Genomic DNA, 23,483 nt, shown 5'->3' on the forward strand with positions numbered 1-23,483 from the left:
TTGCCGCTGCTTGAGAAGACGTCTTGGAAGCAACCGTCTTTCTCCTCTTGGATGCGTTCGCATCAGGAGTGGACGTGGCCGGCTGCTTCCGCCTGGCATTCGGGGTGGAAGAGGAGGTCTGCAAAAACACCAAGTTAGAAAAATTTGATGGCGTCCGTGCGATTTGGGAAAGGAGCTCCCTTCCAGCATGCGTGAACGGACATAAAGCGTCCGTGCCAACTCAGGAAGTAGGTTCCTTCCAATATAGCAGAACGGACGCATTAAGAAATGAGAAATTCAAAAAATAAGCTAAGTGTTTACCTCTTTGAGTTGCTCGTACATCTTGAAGCGAGCCTTGTATCTGGCCAAGTCCACCTCGGACATCTCAACCTCTGCTTTTTGGGCCGAGTCAAGCATAGCGTACGCTTCCGCTGCAAAAACAGAGAGCAAAAGTGTTAGAATATTTTTCTGAAGAATTCTATGTGCGTACAGAAAAGTTTATATATCTAGGTGTCCACCTTGGGGCATGTTCTGGTACAGGCCGTACGCAGACATGAAGATAGGGTCCCTAAGCCAATTGGCAAGTGGAACCCAATGGCTAGGGACCCGTTCAGTTTTGTTGCCCCGCCTGACTCGATTAACTTTGAAGTACTCGAGCTGGTGTTTGTGGCTTGGGTGGATGGGCGGCTTGTCAGGCTTGAGGTCTCCGCGTCCGAGTTGAATAGGCTCTGGACGGCACCTGTTCATGCGGAGGTTGAACTCCGCGTCCTGAGTCTTGATACGGTAGAAGCGGTGCTTCCAGTCCCTCCACTTACTGACACGGTCGACCACAACCATGTAATCCCTGGTTGCACTCAAGATAAGCCAACCATCCACCTCCTTTTCCAGCCGGGTGAGTGAGTGCATCTCACAAAAGACCGCAAAGTCTGGTGTAAATTTCTTAGCGATGCACGTCACTAAGTACCCAAAGATGTTCAACCAACTGTTTGGCGTCAGTTGGAAGAGGCCGATGTCGTACTCGTCCAGGACAGTCCGGACGAATGGGTGAAGAGGGAAGCGGAGCCCCACATCAAAGGCGGCCCGGTAAACGCAAAACGCTCGTTTGCGCGGCTTCTCCTCATCCCAGGTAGCCACAGCAATGGCCTTCCTGGGGACTTGAATTTCGAATCCCTCCCCCAAATGGAGGGACTCCTTATACTTCTCAAAATCCTTCTTTAAAAACTTTAGGGCTGTCTCCCCAACCGTACAGGCGTACGGGTCCCTAAAGTTATCAATGTTGGCGACGGTTTCTTCGGCCGCCTCCTCGCCCTCGGCCGTCTCACCCACGGCCTCTTTTTCAACTTCCTCCTCTTCCACTTGGTGGGAAGGGGCACTCCCAAACTCCGAAGACAGCACTCTGTCCAAATCTGCTGCCTCGGCCGAGCTTCGACCCCTTGAGCTTGGAATGCCCATTGAAGAAGGAACGTCCTCCTCGACCATTGGACGCTTGCCTTTATCCTTGGCAGCGTCCGCCCCATTTCCCGAAGGAGGGGCGTTGCGAATAGGCAGGGCGGACGGTTCGCGGATTGAGATTCCTGTTAAGGGTCTGTCCGCCCCACCCAGTTGAGGCCGAGGTTGAGAAGAAGAAGGGACGGACGAACCAGAAGCGTCCGCCCCAGGGTTGGAAGGGTTGTCCATACAGACTACCAGTTCAGCCCCATCCATGACTGAGTTGGCAAATTGAGGGAACCTAAGTTCCGGAGCAGGTGCGGACGAGGCGCCTTCAGCTCGTAGGCGTTCCTCGAAGGAAGAAGTGACCTCCACGGCCAAGTGATGAGAGCCAGTGGAGGCGGTCGTTGTCTGGGTGGTGGAGTCAGTCTCCACCATTGTACTTGGATCACTAGGGTCATAAGGGACCCTAGGATGAACCAGACTTCCGTCTGGGTTCCTGGCCGCGTGAAGCTCACGCGTACGCATGGTTCTCGCCATTGCCTGTTGGGACAGAGAAGAATAAGTGGGGGTGAGTATGTACGCATCAGACATAGACTCACTCCAAGGAGGAGACAACTCTTCTCCGTCCACTCTAGATTCCTCAGTCCCAAGCGAACGGCCGGCCTCATGAGAAGAGTCGGACGAAGCCGAGTATGGATCCGGAATTGAAGTAAAAGAAAAAGAAAACAAGTAAAAGAGAAAATGTAGACGGCCTACCTCTGTACGTTCTGAAAGTTCTGAAGGTGGTGGTGAAGTTCTTGAAGATTGACCGGAAAACTCAAAAATGCCCGGAAAACTCAAACTCACGGCGGCGCTCTTGAAGATTAAGGAAAAAATAACTTTCTCTCACTAGAACGCTCTGACTTCTCTCTAGAATTCACAATTGGGTAAAGTGTGAAAATGAGAATTCACCTCCCATATTTATAGAGTGAATTCATGAGGGCAAAATGGTAAAACCGTCTTTCCCGCCTAAACATTCAAACGGTAATTTCTTGAGAAATTACTCGAAGAAAGGGCCAGGACGACTTTAGGGTTCTGTTAACTTGTGAAAGAGACCAGACGAACAATTAACACCTTCAGCACTTAGTCTCCAAAAATTGAGAAAATCTAAGAGGAAAATCGTCCGCCCAGTCCTCAGACGCACAAAGCATGATTAGAAAGCCAGGAAGTATGTCTGAAATCATGGAAGCCCAGATTACCCCAAAGAAGATATGTGGCCGTTCTGGGTGGTTAGGAGATAAGCTCCTCCCAGAGTACCAGAACGTCCAGTCCCATTAAAGTGGCCGTTCTGGGCAGTTAGGAGATCAACTCCTCCCAGAGTACCAGAACGTCCAGTCCCATTAAAGTGGCCGTTCTGGTCAGTTAGGAGATCAACTCCTCCCAGAGTACCAGAACGTCCAGTCCCACTGAAGTGGCCGTTCTGGTCAGTTAGGAGATCAACTCCTCCTAGAGTACCAGAACGTCCAGTCCCACTGAAGTGGCCGTTCTGGTCAGTTAGGAGATAAGCTCCTCCCAGAGTACCAGAACGTCCAGTCCCATTAAAGTGGCCGTTCTGGGCAGTTAGGAGATCAACTCCTCCCAGAGTACCAGAACGTCCAGTCCCACTGAAGTGGCCGTTCTGGGCAGTTAGGAGATCAACTCCTCCCAGAGTACCAGAACGTCCAGTCCCACTGAAGTGGCCGTTCTGGTCAGTTAGGAGATAAGCTCCTCCCAGAGTACCAGAACGTCCAGTCCCATTAAAGTGGCCGTTCTGGGCAGTTAAGAGATAAGCTCCTCCCAGAGTACCGGAACGTCCAGTCCCATTAAAGTGGCCGCTCTGGTCAGTTAGGAGATCAACTCCTTCCAGAGTACGAGAACGTCCAGGGCAAAATATATGGACGTCCACGTAGCAAAAAGAGCCTTGAACCACAAGTATATGGACGTTTAGGGCAGATGGGAAGCGAACCCAACCCATGAGTACCAGGACGTCCAAAGTGCAAGATCAGAGGAGGCGGCCAGTAAGTGTACGAGCCACCCCCTCTGAGGGGCAAATGTTTAGGGTAAAAATACCCCAGGTACGTGGCCCAATCTCATAGTGACGCGTGGCCCAATAAACAGGCGACACGTGGCCCTATGAGAATGTGACACGTGTCCACTTGTCATGGTGACACATGTCAGCCATCTCTAAATGCCCCAATGCTGAAATCAGAAAGAGAAAAGGGCCCTGATGACCTCAGGCCCAAATCCCGAGAAAGCCTTGAAAGCCGTAAAACGGCGTCCCCCACGACACGTGGCGACCTCTGATTGCGCAGCCAATCATGTCACGAAATTCTAGGGCATAAACCCTAGAGGGGTACATGTTCCCACCCCTATAAATACCCCAATCATTTATGATGGGAAGGGGGATTGTGACATAACATAAATATAGAGCATTAAAGAGCTCCAACTTCTCTCTACTTTCTCTCTCTAGCCTTTTCCGTTTCCGTTCACTAACTTGAGCGTCGGAGGCGAATATTCCGTACACCGGAATATTCGTTATTTTGCAGGTGTCCGAGTCTTTGTCAGCAGAGCGTGACCAGTATCCGAGGGAATCACAAAAAACCCCGAAACAGCCTTTATAACATTAATATGAGTACAGATTAAAATCAGACATACGTGAATAAAACACACTAATAAAAATCCAACAAGCCTACAAATGACCTACATGGCTACGTACATTATTCTCATCAAATATTATAAAAACTATTTCGGATAAAACATTAAAAGGTCCTTACATGCAATATAATGCAATGAAACATCTTACAAACTACAAAGGTCTTAATAAGATACAAGATAACTTTTACACAAAACCTAGCCATATACACACATGAAAACATCATGCATGCTCCTTATCTGTTCAAAAGGGATATAAAAAAAAACCCTAGGACTATGAAAATCCAACATTCTTTTTAGCAACCATTAACTTCACATACATTATTCTACCCTACAGAATTATTAGATAATTATTTCAAACCCTAGTTGTGGTTTGTCCATGCTTTGGATCGACATTTGTCCCTGGAGCTCCCATGGCATACTCATGTTCTCGATACCCAGGGCCATATCGACTGCTAAATAGTCCGGCATGTATGGCTAGCACGTAGAACAGCTCGAAGAATGTGAGGATGATGATAAAAGCTTCCAACACTCTCAGCCTCCACCCTCTCCATCCTCCTATATTGATCTCTTTGCAAGCTAATCTGAAAAAACCGGAAGATTGATTGTTTGTTAGATAAATTGCACGATAATAAATCGGGAAAAAAAATGATTGGCAAAATTTCTTAATATATGATGACCACATTCGTCCATCTTAATTTCTAGCTAAAATTAAGCAAAATTTTCTTAAGAAAAAACATAGTCGGGTGGGTTCTTATAATAGATTCATATTATAGTAGGTCCTACATTAGTTTTTTCACGCTATTCTAATTGAATTAAAGGAAACATATCTTTCAAAATAAATAAATAAATAAAGGGTACATTTTGTAAATTGTAATTGATCAAATATTATTGATCAAATCATGATCAAAAATATTATTTCTCATGGTTTGACTTTATTTAATTTCAAGTTAACAACCAAATAGCATTACAGTCTCATGTTAGTCAAATTAATTGACATGATTCATGTTAAGTTTTTACATAGCGTTAAATTGTACATGGTACAAAAACAAAATATGGCTCAATTGCTCCAAACTAAACAGCTAGCAAATTAACATGCATATGTAGGAGAAAAGCCACATGACATATAAAACGATTAGACATTATTACCCCATGGCGAGAGCAGTGAGCGCCCACGCAACCAGCGACGACGAACCAGCAGCAGCTAGACTGTCATTTCTCCATGCCCTGATGTGGTTAGCACCGGCCAGCTTCGAAACAACTCCAACAACACCAGCCAATATCGCAACGATTAAGAAGAAAGATGTTGCCCCATTGCCTCCCAAACCTACAGTAAGCTCACCAATTATTTTCAAGAAAACAAATCACAAAAGAGAGCTACGTATACAATTCACCATGTCTTTTTTTTTTAGCATTTCTTCAGCACATTATTGTATAATTACTTCGCATATCTATTAACTATTATTAAAAAAGAAAATAATGACATCATCACTGCCCACGTGTCGTTCTCTTAATAAAAATTTTCCCGCCTAAATGCAATGATGATATCATTTTTTTTTTGATCTCCTACATTAAACTATGACTTAGATGACGTCGAACATATATTATATCATAGTTTTGATGAAAATAAAAGATTTTAAGTGACAAAATGTACGTAATTCTTAATTATATTTATGTATAATAGCGATTCATTATTATTAAAATGTACAAATTCAAAATAGTTTTATATAAACCGTGCATCGCACGGATTCTAACCTGGTTCCTATATATATATATATATATATATATATATTAAGACTATATAACTTGGTACTTATACACTTCAAGGGAAAAAAAATTAATATATATTTTTTTTTGAAAAAAAATATAATAATAATAATAATAATTTAAATTACATAAATTGTTGTTAAATGTTCTCAAGCGTATATTTGCAAAATAATTTTCTTTCAAATTTTTAATAGAACAAAATTAAAGATGACAATCTACATATGTTAAAATTATGCCTATATTTTAAGATTTATCATTTACCAGGGTTTACTTAGGAACGATTCCAAAATCAAGTCAGCAAGCTGGCCTGGCTTTAATATGTTTTTGCAAGCACACATAGTCTAGGGTGTTGACTTGTCTAGATTAACAGCCAAAAAGCACCAAAATTTTTCTAAAATTAAAAAATAAGTCACAAAAGAATCTTTTTAAATAAAAGGGTTATATCTAACTGTATATTTCATACTAAGCTTTTACTAACACAACCACCGAAAATCCTTGCATAAATTATACTTCCTCCGTTTTCTTTTACTTACAACACTTCCCGAAAAAGGAAATGTCACAATACTTGCAGCACACTATAAAAGAAAAGTTACTTTAAGAAAAAACTATACTATATCCCTTATTTAAAGCACATGGCCCACTAAATTACACTCCTAACAGCCACAGCCACTCATCCTATGTGAACCCCACCTTTCTTAATTACCGCGCTAAAGAGTGTGTTGCATCTAAAAGATTACGGAGGAAGTAACTTTTATTTACAAGGGGTAATGACAATACAAAACTAATTACACACCAAGAAATACGATCAACTCGAATTAGTAATACGTCATAACTTTTCTCTACAAGAGTTTGATCATGACAACATAAAAACTAATAACACACCAGAAAATGCGATCAACTCGACCTAGTATATGTCTTTAACTTTTATCTACAAGAGGTCGATCATGATAATACAAACTAATTCCACAGCAGGAGATAGATAAGATCAACTCTATCAAATATATTCACACATACAATTCAAAAAGTCATTGATACAATGATAAAATCAAACATAAAAGAGAGGAAACTAACCAGGGTGATGAGTAGAGAAGTTGATGTACTTGTTGAGAGACCAACTAGCAAAACCAAGAACAATAACATACATTATCAAGTTTATAAACAACAATGGACCAGCTATATTTCTTCCCACTGTTCCCATCTTCAATGATTATATTCAACAATCTAAAACAACACTTCTTTGAATTTGTAGGGTAGTACGTAATACTTGTAGTATACTTGTATTAACTTTGCTTAGAATTTTTTGATCTTTTTGTTTTCTGTCTTTCACTAAATTGAGTAATGTCACACATTATAAAAGCAGTACCAAATATAGAGTATAAACAATAAAGCAGCGTATCTAAGTAGCTTAACGATCTGTCCTTCGTAGGAAGATTGCAAAAATCGAGGTAATGTCGAGTTGACACGATGCCATGTTATTACACGTGTCCTTTCTGTTTCTCTTTTGCTACGACACTTATATTTTTAGGCATTTAGCTTTCTTCTCTTTTACACTTTCTTTTTTGTGTTTTTTTTAACGTTGATGGATATTATCTTAATCATTGATTTATGACCTTAGATTAATTATTGATTTAGGGCATGTTCACATTTACTGAATTGAGCTGAATTGAACTGAACTGAACTGATTGGAGCTGAACTGAAGTGAACTGAACTGATTGGAGCTGAACTGAACTGAATTAAGCTGAAATGAACATTTTATGAGAGAGGGAAATTAAAAGCTGAACTGAACCGAACTGATTGGAGCTGAACTGAACTGTACTGAACTAAACTGAACTGAATGGAGCTGAACTGAACTGAACTGAAATTAAGTAAATATGAACAGGCCCTTATTTGATCAATCGTTTCTTTTTATTGCATGGTAATAACAAAAGTGTCATGATTTATACGGTTCTTAAGCCATTATATGATTAGTTTTAAAGCAATTTTATTTGGTGATACATGCATTTTAAAACAATAATTTTTATATGTAGCTACTTTATGTTATAAAGGTTATTCGATTTGTGGTGTATGGGTTAGTTCGTAAGTAATATAGGGGTTACTTTGTCAATGATGTACTTTTGTAGAGGTTACTTTGTTTTTTTTTTTTTTTTTTTTTTTTTTTGAAATCAGGTTACTTTGTTATTTAGGGGTTACTCGACAAGTATAATAAGGGGTTGCAAGTTACTCTATTTTTTTATAAGCAATCACACGATATGACCAGCTGTACAGAAATGCAATTACTTTTAAAATCATTACTAATGTAGAGTTTAAATTATTGTAAATGTGTATTTGCATTGCAACCTAAATTAAGAGCAACATATACCTGTCAAAAATAAATAAAAAAATAAAATAAAAGTTACATCAATCGTTACCCAACCAAAAATAATACATTTTCTAAACTTGTATACATGAAACTTACCAAAATAATTTTACATAACATAATTCCGGACAAAATTTTATGAACCAACCATAGCAATAGAAGAGCTTACATTTTTCACTTCAATATCTGTGCATTTGTATACATGAAACTTCTTCTTTTTTTTTTTTTTTTTTTTTAGGGAAATGAAACTTACCAAAGAAGAATATGAATATTACAATATGTGAAAATGGTACTGTACAACTTTTTCTTTTTCTTTTTTTTTTTTTTTTTTTTTTGAGGGGAACTGTACAACTTTTTCTAAACAAAGGTAATATATATTATACTTCGTAAAATGAATTACATGCACTCCAATCTTCTTTTTCTTTTTTTCTTGAAGATGCACTCCAATCTTGTTTTGTCAATTTGATAGATGTTTAATGTATATCAAATATAAACTATTAGGGTTGGGTTTTGGTCAAGGTCCATCTCCTTACTGTAAAAAAAATAAATAAATAAACTATATACGAGAATACAATTTTAAATTTGATATCAAGTTTTCTAAACGATCAATTTTCGATCTAGCTCAACCGACTTGATGAATGTTTAATGCATATCCAATTATCCAAAGTTTTCTGGCAATTCTGCCGGTGTTCAGATATGACCAAAAGCACATTTTTATGTACGTGTTGAAGGATTCACTTACCTATTTTAGCTGGACTCCAACCTTTTTTTGTCATTATTATTTTCTTTACTTTTTTGGATTATCCCTTTTTTTTATGTTGAAACTTGAAACAGAATTCAATGTTTATATTTTATTTACTGTAATTTATATTATTGTTACGTCAGAAGTGCAACGGTTATGTGTAGAAGGTCGTTGCCATACTTCAATACTTAAATTCTCAGTTCATGTTTTTAATTTGGAAAAATTGTTAATTACTAATTTACTATTGCATATTGATGTTATTTTGAAAATTTCTACCACAAATTAAAACTTTTGTGAATTGTTACATTAATAAAATTTTAAAAGTTGATTTTACTATCTGACTTCACTTTATACCATTTATAATGTCACGTTTTCCCCCTAACCCACGTTTAACCCTTGGTTAACCATTTAAACGACCAAAACAAAAAAATATACCCCGCAAACCATGGTTACCCTAACTAAACTAAAACCCATTTTCTTTCTTTTCTCTCATAACTTTACTTTGACCATATCACCTTCAACCTTCATTAAAGAACACTTTACAAATGAATCTGCTCCTTTGAAACGAATACTTTACTTTAAAAAATTGACCATAAAATTTGAGAAAAAGGGAGGGATCACTGAAGAAGGAGGATTGAAAAAAGGAACCATTTTTAATTCCATGTTAGAATTTATTGATAGCTTAATTCAAAGAAAAATCACATAATATGATTAGTTGATAGCTTAATTTAAAGAGAAATACATAAGCCCTATGTTAATCAACCAAAATCATAATCCATTAACCCTAAAATTCGAAAATCCTAAAAGACGAATTTATTAGAAGTGATTACATTGCATGTTCACCTAGAGCAATTGAAGGATAGATGGGAAGAATTAGTGTGAATTTGGAGGAAGAAACTTGGAGGATTTGTAGCGATGGTGAAGGAGGAAGAATAGTTAGCTATAAGGTAACCATGGGTTATGAAAGATATTATGTTTTCGGCTTTTTTGGTCGTTTAAATGGCTAAACTTGGGTTAAGGGGAATACAAACATCGCAAATGGTCTAAACTGGAGTCTGGTAGTACAATAAATTTTAAAAAAAAAATTACGGTAGTAATTCACAAGTTTTTTAAGTGATGATAGTAATTTTTAAATGTCATTGATACACGGTAGTAATTGGCCAACTTTCCTTTTAATTTTTATATTATTAATTAAAGTATGTATGTAATTAGGTTATTATATTATGTTATTTGACCATCATGGTTTAGTATTAACTCGATCCTTGTAACAATTCACAAATATCACAATGTAAGAAACATGATCACAAGAAAGTCATTTTAGTGCCTTTTAGAGTTAATAATAATATAAAACAAAAATAAAATGAGAGAGTTTATACGAAAGCTGCTCATATTAAACTGTCGATTTTACTCAAGGTGTTGAGTGATGATTACCTTACTTTTGTGCTAGAAAGTAAGGGCAATTACACAAATTAGACAATTTGTTTGTGTGTGTTCCAAGTTTTTGCTATTGCACTTTTTTTTTTTTTTTTTTTTTGAAGGGAAAGATAAAATATCATTAATTGAAAGTGTAGTATGTGATATCGTAAAATATATGTTTGATATAATTTCCACATATATCTTATCAATTCCTTTTGCATGCCCCCGGTACGGTTTGCAATAAATTTATTGTAAATCGGGGGCGACGCACGTGCGACTTATTACAGTTTTTTTTTCATAACAAAACACGCGAACTTTGATACCTGGCTTCAAAGTTAGAAATCGCAGAACAACAATGGAGGAGAGAGAAAGTGAGAAAACGCAGAGAGGATACCTTGAGGATTCGATCATCAATGGAGAATTCATTATCAAACTTCGATACCACAAATTGCAACAATCTCATCCACGAATTGCTACAAATATAGAGGCAAAATGAAACTCCATTGTTACGTGATTTTGAGAACTCGAATTCTTATGTTGAAATCGATTTAAATCGATTGATTATAGAAGAAGAAGAAACTAAGAGTTTTGGAGATGAATATATACCAATTTTTTACAATAACAACAATCCAGACAATGGAGGTATTCAAAATTTTGGAGGTAATCATGCAGAAGAAGCAATTGACAATGCAGAAAATCAGGTGGTTCCTCGTAAATCAACTTATTCAAAGTCAAAACAAACAACCAAATCAAATGCAACTAGAGGTAATTTCTATAAACTTTTGAAGAAATTTTGGAATTGTTATTTTTGATATGAACTATATGAATGGAACATTGATATGAATGTGTATTGTATTAGTCTAGAGAAAATTCAGATTGTATGTAGAAAACTCAAATTGTATGCAAAACGTAACTCTTTGAATGCATAAATGTTACCCTATTCATGCATAAAAGTGACCCTATTTATGCACAAATGTTACCCTCAGATTGTATGCTGAAAATTCCGAATGTATGCAAAAAGTAACCCTTTGAATGCATAAATGTTACCTTATTCATGCATAAAAGTGATCCTGTTTATGCTCAAATGTTACCCTCATATTGTATGCAAAACATTCAGATTGTATGCAAAAAGTAACCCTTTGAATGCATAAATGTTACCCTTTTCATGCATTAAAGTGACCCTATTTATGCACAAATAAAACATAGTATTACTCCCCTCCAATTTGAATGATATGCTGCCTCTGGTTATTATCTGATATGTTTGTATTATCACAGATACAAATCCAATTGATGCTTCTAGTTTAGATCTTAGAGGATCATTTGTTGGTGTGGTCAGAGAAACTTTTGCAGAAATTTTGGAATTGTATGAAAAACATGCTGCTATACTGGGGTTTTCAATAAGAAAGCATAAAACTAGATAGATCACACACACACACAAAAATAGTAAGTGAGAAAAATTTTGTGTGTTGTGCTGAAGGAAAGAGAAATTCAGGTGACAAGAAAACAAAGTTAGTTGAAATCGTTGATGAAGAGGATGTAAATGTAAAAACAAGAAAGCCAAGACAAGTAGCTATTACAAGATCGAATTGCAAGGCATGCATAAGAGCAAAAGTGAATAAAAAAGGACAGTTTGAGGTGGTGGCTAATGTTAAATTATTCAGCATAACCACGAGCTAACAAGGTAACACTGGCATTATTTGCATCATTCTGAAAGAAAAATGACAGAGGAAAAAGCTGAAGCAATCAAAACAATGAAATCATTAGGTTTAACTACAATGGACACTTACAATTACATGGCTACAGAGGTTGGAGGCCGGAGAACATAATGTAGGTCATAGTGTAGATCACCTGAAATTCTGCTCAAGCTTTAGAATGGAACAAATTGAGGCTGAAGATGCTCAAACTTTAGTGAACATTTTAAATCAGGAACAATCAGAGGATCCAAACTTCTTTTTTAGAGTGAAGTTTGACAATGAAGGAAAAATTTACAATATCTTTTGGAGAGATTCAATGATGCTAGAAGACTACAGGATATATGGAGATGTGCTTGTTTTTGATACATCATACAGAACCAACAGATATAATCTTATATGTGCTCCATTTGTTGGCATAAATAATCACTGACATAATTGTATGTTTGCATGTGCTTTTATTGGGGATGAAAAAACAGAATCATTTGTGTGACTACTAAAAACCTTCTTGAAAGCTATGAAGAATAGAACACCAACTTCATTCAATATTCACTTACCAGAACCAAGTAATGGCAAATGCAATTGAGCAAGTAAAACATTTATATTGACATCTTACAGATTTTAAGCTCTAACAATAATGTTATCCTTTTTCCCATAAAGTTGCCCTTTTAACTACATAAAGTGACCTTTTTTAGTGCCTGAAGTGACCCTTTTAACCGCATAATAAAGTGACCTTTTATTTTCAATGTAGGTGCTTCCTAATACAAGGCATAGACTTTGTATCTGGCATTTGGAACAAAATGCCATAACCAAATTTGGGGCTAGCTCTTAAAAAAGACAAAGAATTCAAGTATGCATTCAACCGGTGCTTAAAGATGTGTGTGACAAGAATTTGAAGCAAAGTGGCAGGCAATGATGCAGAAATATAACTTGACAGCATACTCTTGGTACTAAAGAGTATATGAGTTGAAAGAGAAATGGTGTCCTACCCTTAGTAGAGATTTCTTTTCAGAATGAATCTTATCGTCACAAAGGAGTGAAAGCACTAATCATGTTATAGGATTCAAAGCACGTAAAGCAACTACCTTGACAGAATTTTACACCATGCATATTTAAGAAGACAACCAATCGTTGGAAAAGCACAGAGAAATATGATGAGTTTATTTGTAGCAAGTCAATAGCATTCACTTCATTGCCACTGTCTGAAATGCTAAAGCATGCTGCACATGTAAAAAGCTAACTGAAAAGTACATAAATTACACATAATATATAGCAGTTTAAATGTTGCTTCATGATTTTGGTGAATAGATTTTCACTTTGTCACTCTTTAGAGATTTTGAAGAGGAGTTTGGATACTCTATGGCAACAACTGTTCAAATGATAGGGAGAAATGAAGAATGCCTACTTTATGAAGTAATCCTAGAAGATAAGCCATGGTTTGCACATCAAGTAAACTATGTACATGAGAGCCAGAGTGTATAGTGTACTTGCAAAACTTTTAAAGCATCTGGAGGGTTATGTTATTATTGCATCAGAATTCTACATTTGCATTCAGTAACAAGAATACCAGACAAGTATGTTTCAGAAAGATGTACTAAGTTTGCAAAAACAGAGGCATAGGATAGGTTGAAGAATCAAGATCCCACACAGCCATATATTCCATGGAGACAAACAATGATGAGGAAGTACTATAATCTAATCTTAAAAAGTCAAGAAAATGAAGAGACAAGAGCATTTATGAAAGAAAGCTTCAGAAACAGTCGTAAAATGGTGGAAGACTTACTTGGTAGTGCTGCTTAGAGAGAAAGTGCAGAAGCTTCTTCTAACAGTTCTAATGTGGCAGACATCACTCAAAGCAATAATTATGTTTCTTCGACATCGAGTACAAGCATAAGTGTACCAACAATACTTGATCCTAAAAGGGCTGTAACAAAAGGAAGAAGTAAAAGAGCAAAAGGAGGTCTTGAAAAAAGCAAGAGAAAAAGAAAACCAGCACTGCCACCTCCATATTCAGAATTTGGATCAAAGACACCTAACTTATGACTCTTGTAGGAACTTTTTTAGAACATTTTGTTATCAAAATTTATATACTTTGTATTGTTACACTATTTTTTTCTTTTTTTACTCTATGACTAGTTTGATTAAAATTTGATTGATACTATTATTATAAGCACATGTTTAATTAGTGGAAACATGAACTTATGTTACTCTTTTTATCCATAAAAGTTACCCTTTTTATGGCCTGGACAAAAGTTGTCATTTCTACCCACTAAATCTACCCTTTTCCTGCGTAAAAGTTACACTTTCTATCAATAAAAGTTACCCTTTTCATGCATAAAAGTTACCCTATCACCCACAAAAGTATCCCTTTTCATGTATAAACTCATTCTTTCTACCCACAAAATAACCCCTTTTATGCTACAAAGTTCACCAATTTATGCACAAAAGTGACCCCATAAAAAACATACTAAAGAACCTTTCAAATTACTTAAGGTATGCACATACATCAGTTTTCCAAAAAAAAACCAACCAAAAAGTATACAATAAGTTTAATTACATCATTGAACTTGGTGCATATGCACATACATTAAGTTTTTTCATTGTTCAAAAAATACTCCTAGACCTAATCACCTAACAACTAACACAGTCATTTCACTCTTTAGAAGGAGTGTACTTTTTTGTCTGTTTTTTTACCCTTTTTCTTTGGGCTTTTCATCTTGTGCCTCTGCCTTTGCTGCTGCTTCTGCTACCTTTCTTCTTTCTTCATCTCCTTCCATCTTCTTATCAGCAATTGCAACATTTCTTCTTAATTTAATTCCTTGGACATAAGAAGGATCTTTCTTCTTCTCGTTGAACTTGGCTAATTCTGACAACACATCATTCCTAGATTCATTCAAATCACACAGTACCAGTGTGGTACAGATCTCTCCTCGCAGAAATTTTCTTCCAACAACCTCACAACAGAGAAAAAAAAACTTATCAATATGTAATTAATAAAAACATTAGAAAGGGAAAAACTACAGACAAAATAGATGAATAATTACTGAGCTCATTTTTTTTAAACGATTCGCCAACAAAATGGAGCATGTGATACATGATAAACACCCCACAGTCTAAGTTGTCAACTTTATCCTTTCTCCATTCCAACTCAACAATTTGAAACTCATGAGAAGGTAGCTGAGAACTCTTTGGATGATTTCTTTTGCCAAGAAAAGCACCCAATTGACCACACTGACATAAATTATAAAAGTTTAGAATACATTAAAAACAAAAAAAAGTTTAAATTTAAAAAATAAATTAACAGAAACATAACAATAAATCAACATAAACATGCCAATTGTGAAGATAAATCTTTAAAATATTCAAGACTAGTATCACGCCAGATAATGTTGTCAAGATAATATGCCAACTCTTTTGTATGATCAACAACAAAAAAAACATAGTGATTCTCAATAGAATAGGAATATAGATCTGAAACAACAACATTAAAAGTGATTCAGACAGAGCATATCATAAACATAACTCATTTAAAGGTATGATATTAGTTTAGCATGAAATATACCAGTTCAGCATCCATTATATCACATTCAGGATTCTCATAGCTCACCCAACCTATTAAAGTACTAGAAGTGTCACCTTTGTCAGTGTTTTCACAAACATACAAGAATGCAAACTATTAAAGTATAAAAAATAAAATTACTCACACTTTTGCCTCACACCAAAAAAGAATCTTCGAGGACCAAAAGACTCAAAACATGCTTTCTCATTCAAATACAGAGAATAGCAATTAATAATGCACCATCGAATCCTAAGTGGAGCAGCAAGGGACACCATATCTTCTCTTGAAATTAAAAAACTCATTCCAAAAGTAACAAGGTTATCACTGCAACAATTAAAAATTGTAAGGAGGGTGTTCCCATCGTAGGAGATCCTTCTCCTTAGATGCCCATGGCCCTTTAGAAGCCTAGGACTTTACACTTGTTAAGGTGCAGTAGGATTTGAATTCCTAACTGTTTGGGGGACCTTGAATTAGAATTATTCTATCATTATGCTTTTTTGTAAGAAATAAGTAGGGAGTCGCCAATGAGTTTTAGGAAAACTCATAAGCCTCGTTCATGCCTTTCTTCCATGTGGAGTTCATGGAATAATTAGCACGAATCGTAACCCAAATTGATCTATAAACCAGAAATGAGTTCGGGAGCGAGGGTACTAAAATAACGTTCCCTTTAGAGGGGAATCGCTATCCTAGCCCTAATGCGGCCTCTACTAACTCTTCCTTTTTTACAAATCTCCACCCCTTTTTACTGAACGGATATCCAACAAAAACACTTTCGACTAGCAAACTTATCATATTTAGTTTTCTGATTACGAGCAAAACATAAGCATCGAAAGGTTCGAAAAGCATCAAACGAGGGGGGGTCCAATGAAGAGTATTTCATCGAGAGGTGTTTCATTATGTAAGAGAGGAGGGGTACGATTGATCAAGTGAGCGTCCATAACGACACACTCCCCCAAAAATAAACTCAATCGGCAATTTTGCGTAGAAACGCAACGCCCAACCAACATTCAAAATATGTTTATGTTTTCTCTCAACTCACCCATTTTGTTGTGGAGTTCCTATACAATGCAAGATGTTTGATACAAAATTCCATTTTGAATTAAAATAGTCAAAATAAGGTAAACTAATTATTAATTATTTTGTACTTTAATATCATATTCCAAATGTTCTTTTTTTTATTTTTTTTATTTTATGTGATTGATTCCATATGAGACTAACATTATAAAAACGAAGGGATCATCGAACAAATGCAAAAGGACAATTATGTAAGTTATGACAATAAGATGAAACGCGCAAATCAAATAATTTTTTCTTGATATTATGTGCAATATTTATTAAAGATGGTTGCTATCTCTCTATCTCTCTCTTCATCTCATCTTATTCAATATTATGTAAGTTATGAAAATAATTTTTTTTTTTTTTAAGTTGTTAGTTTGTCATCAATCAATAACTTAATACTAAAACAGACACTAGGAGAGACACGTGTCACATTCTGTTGTTGTTTTTTCCCTTCAAAACTCCCCTTCCCTTTTTAACCTTTTTTTTTTTTTTTTGAATATTCACTATAATAATATCATTCAAAATCTTTTATATTATCTTTATGACAAAAGCATTCCTTTTTATTTGGTATTTATAATTCTTCTATACATATTTACCTAAAATGTTATTCCAACTCCTTTTTAATTATCTATAAACAGAGTAATGTTAGATTTTACCAAAAAAGTAATACGATGTAATAAAACTGATATTAAAGAATTTACTTTAGAACATCACTTTTATTTGTTAGATACTCTTTTTTTTAACACAAAAATTAGAGTTACCGTGCATGGACGGGGCCTAAGCTAGTTTTTCTCTATATCTCTCCTCATCTCATGCATTTCTCTCACTTCATTTTACTCAAACAAATTTTATGTAGGAGTCCGAGTCATAACCTTTGTTACACATTGTAATTATAAAATGGAGGTAGTATACATACAAATATACCTAACAATAACACAAAACCATGTATCCCACAGATTTGAAACTAGTACTCGTGAATTAAGGGACTTTAGTGATTGATCGAGCTGTTCTAAACCCTATTCGAGTAAACATCCAAAAGCATTTATGCAAGTGTGATTTTTTTTTTTTATTTTTTTTTTAGTCCGACCACCATGTGAGGATCAACTATTTTTGTATTCTGTATAAAGCATAATAATAGTAATACAAGTAGCATGTGACCGTTATATTGACATCAACCTAACTGTACTTGAAATCTCCTTAATTAGGTCATAATATTAAAAATACTATGAAAATAAAAAAGCCATTGCAATTGCAACATATTTTTCACAAGAATGAAGCACGACCAAAACCTATGGTTTTAGTCAAGATTTAAAGTTTTCTATACCACAGCAAACATTTTAAATTCTAGTAAAGGGACTTCTCCATAATAAATCATTTTCTAGAATCATTTATTGCATAGATCAAAACATTTTTAAGGGTTAAAAATTACATTTATCTTTCATGATTGAGTGGGTTTTGAATGATCCAAAATAAATAATTTGTTTTTTTAACAAAAATTGAGTCATATATGAATAAATTTTACTCCTCCGTCCTTGAATAGTTAACACGTTTGACTTTTTTCACTATTCATATACTAAATTTGACCATAGATTTTTGGTAAATTATTAAAAGAAAATTATCATGAAATATGGTTTTAGATGATATTAATATAAAGTTAAGTGATATTTTTTTTTTAAATTTTCTTACAAATATTGAAGCTATATACAAGTCTAATTAAGGTCAAACTAGTGCATATGGTGTTAAAATAATGTGACAGAGGGTGTACTCTTATTTAATTTAGCACCCATTTAATGATTAGTTACAATTCATTCTTGTTTTTATAAGTATATATACCCATTTATAATTTGGTTATAAATATGATTTGAAAGTACACATATATATACACACATATATTTATATATATATATATATATATATATATTTATATATATATATATATATATATATATATATATATATATGTATATATATATATATATATATATATATATATATGTATATACTAGGTTAAACCCCGTGTAAATGCACAGTTATTGAATAATTATAATAATAATATAATTATATAAAAAATATTAAATCGATTCATCAGGTATTAAGGTGCATGAAACATATTAAAACACTTAAAACACGTGAGAGAAAATATATATAGTTATAATGTGCAAGTTGATATTTTAGGAAGTTTATTTTAGATTTTATATAAAATAAAAGTCATAATCTAAATGTAATCTTTATTTTTTATATAATAATGATTTTTTTTTAGAAAGTAATTTTGGCGGGAATTTTTTTAATAATATGTTGCCAAGTATTCCTTCATATTTTCTTTTAGTAGCATGTAATTGATGTGCAAGTTGATATTTCGGAAGTTTACTTTACATAAAATAAAAGTCATAAACTAAATGTAACCTTATTTTTATATAGCAATGTTTTTTTTAGAAGTGAATTTTGGCGGGAATTTTTTTAATAATATATTGCCAAGTGTCACTTAAGATTCGTTTTTAGTAGTATTTAATTGATAAGTATATATACCCATTTATAATTTGGTTATAAATATGATTTGAAAGTACATATATATATACACATATATATTTATACATATATATATATATGTATATACTAGGTTAAACCCCATGTAAATGCACAGTTATTGAATAATTATAATAATAATATAATTATTTAAAAAATATTGAATCGATTCATCAGGTATTAAGGTGCATGAAACATAATAAAACACTTAAAACACGTGGGAGAAAATATCTATAGTTATAATGTGCAAGTTGATATTTTAGGAAGTTTATTTTAGATTTTATATAAAATAAAAGTCATAATCTAAATGTAATCTTTATTTATTATATAATAAAGATTTTTTTTAGAAAGTAATTTTGGCGGGAATTTTTTTAATAATATGTTGCCAAGTATTCCTTCATATTTTCTTTTAGTAGCATGTAATTGATGTGCAAGTTGATATTTCGGAAGTTTACTTTACATAAAATAAAAGTCCTAAACTAAATGTAACCTTATTTTTATATAGCAATGTTTTTTTTAGAAGTGAATTTTGGCGGGAATTTTTTTAATAATATATTGCCAAGTGTCACTTAAGATTCGCTTTTAGTAGTATTTAATTGATATATACATATACATATACATATACATACACATATACATGAATTCAAATTAAGTAAAATATTAAAAATTCTCTCTATCTTTCTTCGATCCGTGAAAATGAAACGATATATTGTGAGAATTCCGATTGATCGGAAGGAAAGAAAACGAACTATACACAGACAAAAACGAAACATACATTTATTAGAGAATAATATCAAAAGATATTTATTTCTTTTGCTCCGTTTTAAGAACAAGATTCAACAATAAGCTTAAAACAAACAATTTACGCTTTAGTAGCTACCGTTTGGAGATAAATCAGATAATGTAAAAGATCTTCTTGGCCAAGCTAGCAAACCAGATTTTCTCTCTTGAATGTTTTTTTTTTTCCCATAAAAATGAACACATTCTCCTGTTATTTAGGAAAATTTAGTGTAAAAATATAAGATGTTATTTTTATTTACTTTCATATTAATAAATGTACAATTACTTTTGCATGCTCCCGGTTTACAATAATTTTATTGTACATCGAAAAGTTTCCGGAAAATGACCCTTTTTTCTTACAAAAGTGACCCTATTTTCTTTATAAAGTGACCCTTTTTTTTTTTTACAAAATGACCTTTTTTTTCACAAAAGTGTTTTTTCACAAAAATGAACCTTTTTTTTTACAAAAGTGACCCTTTTTTCCACAAAAGTGACCCTTTTTTTCACAAAAGTGACCCATATTTTACAAAAACACACTACTTTCCACCAACTTTTTTTAAAAAAAAAAAAAAATAGCTAGGTCACAAAATTCAGAAAAAATACCTTCAATTTTTTCGTTTGAACTAGTAGTAGGAGGAGCAATTGTCTCCTTCTTTGAAAGCTGAACATTCGCATCATATTCCAAAACTAAAATCATTACATGAACATACCTTAAAATAACCAAAAACACAAAAAAATAGATGAACATACATACCTCAAAATTGGATGTAAAAGAAGAATTAACAAAAGAAATTACAAAATTAAATTGAAAACCAAGATTAGATAGAAAAACAAGAGTGAAATTGAAGAACCAACAAAAAAAGCAAGAGGAAAGAAAACGAGAGTTGACAGCCAAGGAGATAGAAACTAGAAAGAGGGGTAAAGAAGAGGAGAGAGAAAAAGAAGAAGAGGAAAGAGAAACAGGAAACAAAAAAAGTAGGAGAGAGAAAACATGATCAGAGTGGTAACAAATTTTGAATTTCACGCGTATAATTGGTAACCACCGCCATTCTATAACTTATTGTAAACCCGTTTTTTTTAAACTTTTGTGATAAATGTAATCATAAATAACGATTTTTTTTAATTTGTGGGCCAGGCATTAGGAGTAAGATGGAGGATAAAGGAATCACTATCCTCAAACTGTTAAGCACCCTTACTTGGTAGGATCCGAGAAAACCCCAATTCTCTAGAATAAGGGATAATAAACTAATAACCTTATAAAGTGAGCTAACTTTTGTTGGTAACACAATTTTTGTAATCTATTCAGTACTACTCCCTCCATCCCTTAATACAAAGGAGGATGAAAATAAGACTAACCTTTTTGTGTGGGAAATTTTTGGAGATTCATGGGGTATTTATAAGAGAGAATTATTGTAGGGTAAAAAGAAATATTGGGCCTCATAAAAATAATGGGTCGATTAAGTAAACAAATGAGTTAGGCTTGTGTGATTGGACATAAATTGTAGAATAAAGGTGCATAAAATAATTTGTTCAAATAATTTTCGAGCCAGATTAATAATTTGAAACTTTTGAAATTAAATTATGAAAAAAATAACAAATAAATATTACAAATAAAATAAATTTTCATTTACAAAATATTTAAAAATACGGGGGATTACACGGCCAGCCGCCGCCCAGCTGGCCGGCCACCACCCACGGTGGTTCTCCCCTTCTCTCTCTCCTCTTGTTTTAATTTATTTTTAAGTAGTATATTTTGGGATTTTGATTTTAATTATTAGTATATGATTAATATGTTTTATAATTGTGTTTTAATGATTAAAGAGGTTTAATTTCATATTTTACAAGGTATTATGAGTTAGGGTTTTAAAATTATTAAAGACTTGATTTTTAGGGTTTTTATGAACAATTGATTTAGGGCTTTTATAATAATGATGTTTTGAAATTTTGGTGATTATAGCTACTAATTAGTTTAACTTAATTCAAAATTATATCAGATCACTTGACACGTGTTAAGTCCTGATTGGTCTAATAAAACAAAAAATAAACAAAAAAAATTTAAAAAAAAAAAAAAGAAAACCCCAACCAGTAGCCTCCCCTCCCCCACCGCTCCACCCTAACCTCCAACCACTACAGAAATCCCGCCGTCTCACCATCACCGGACAACCGCCGTTCGTTCCTCAGTCACCGCGTTCTTCCCTCGCTGTTTTCCCCCTTTCCCGAAATCCCCTTCAACAAGTTCAACCCCCCCTCCCCACGCAACCACCAAAGCAACCCCTTTCCCATTCTTGAAAAACCCCAATTACTCCTCCCCCACCTCAAAACCCTAGCGGCTAGGGTTTTTGACGGTGGTGAAGGGGTTTTTGGTGGTTTTTAGGAGTGGGCAAGGTGGTTTAGAGGGATATTTTGAGAGTAGAGCTGCTGGTTTTTGGGGTTTTCAGGAGTGGAGCTAGTGGGTTTTGGGGATTGGCTGGTGGCGTGAGAGTTTCGAGGAGGCGATGGTGGTTTGTCAGCGATAGGGTGGCCGCGTCAGTCAGGGTTTGGGTTTGGTTGGTGTGAGAAGGGGGGGATTTTTACGGGAGGGGGAGGGTTTCAAGGGTGGGGGAAGGGAGGGGGAGGTGTTTCGGCGGGTGGGGAGTGGTAGTCGGGGGGTGGGGGCGATTTTCCGGCTGCGTAGGGGGTGTTTTCGGGTGGGGGCTGGTGAAAGGTGTGGGGAGGGCAGGTGGTGAAGGAGTCATGTCTTCGTTGTGTGCAACTACTAGATATATAAAAGGATCAAATTATGGAGATGATTAAGTCCGGACATTTGGGTCGTCGTTTTGACATAGCTAACGACCTTTGGACTAGTAAGATAGGCCAAAACCCAATTGGACGGATCCTATAAGGTCACACAATGGGGCTAGATCGAGCATTAGAGGACGATGGGCCTCATCACTCTAGGTGGCCGGCCATATGGAGTGGATGAGAGAGTTTTGGGCTTCGTGCCTTAGTCTAATTATAATGAGATTATAAATAGATAGACTAGGTGCCTAGGTGCCTAGGTTTGCATGCAAGCAATTAACTGATCTATTGATCAAACCCTAATTAGCAAACACGAAACCCAACCCCTCTCATAATCCTCTCTCACACGGCTCTCCTTCTCCTCGACGCCGGTGGTGTCTCATGGTGGTGGTGGTGGTTTGTGCGGTGGTCGGTTGTCCGAAAAGGTGGTAATCGCATTTTCCTTAATCATTCGACCAATCTAGTATTGGTGGACGACTCGTTTGAATCTTGTGGACTAAGTAGAGGAGCAACACTTGGGGCTCTATTCTCTCCCTAATTTGCTTGTCAAATAGCTACGCGGAATTCACCCTTCAAAGGTATGATTATGTGTCTTGTGTGTTATGCATGTGATACTTGGGATTAGGTGCTTAATTGAATATGATTCATATTATTTTCCGCTGCGTAGTACCTATAAACTCCTATAGGTGGAGGGGGTGGTTTGGGTGGGGTGCTGTGGTTAAGGGGGAAGTG

General features: G+C 35.0%; 1 protein-coding gene across 1 annotated transcript; it reads right to left on the minus strand.

Moving 5' to 3' along the window:
* Positions 1-4,322: 4,322 nt before the first annotated feature.
* Positions 4,323-7,050, minus strand: LOC145609222 (membrane protein PM19L-like). The gene is made up of 3 exons (XM_081664762.1): positions 6,919-7,050; positions 5,230-5,407; positions 4,323-4,664 (listed from the first exon to the last, which is right to left on the minus strand). The coding sequence occupies exons 1-3, from the start codon at positions 7,043-7,045 to the stop codon at positions 4,436-4,438; spliced, it is 534 nt and encodes a 177-aa protein (XP_081520888.1). The 5' UTR covers positions 7,046-7,050; the 3' UTR covers positions 4,323-4,435.
* Positions 7,051-23,483: the final 16,433 nt, after the last annotated feature.

This window comes from Chenopodium album, chromosome 23, assembly GCF_948465745.1.
Source record: "Chenopodium album chromosome 23, dcCheAlbu1.1, whole genome shotgun sequence".
NCBI classification, from domain to species: domain Eukaryota; kingdom Viridiplantae; phylum Streptophyta; class Magnoliopsida; order Caryophyllales; family Amaranthaceae; genus Chenopodium; species Chenopodium album.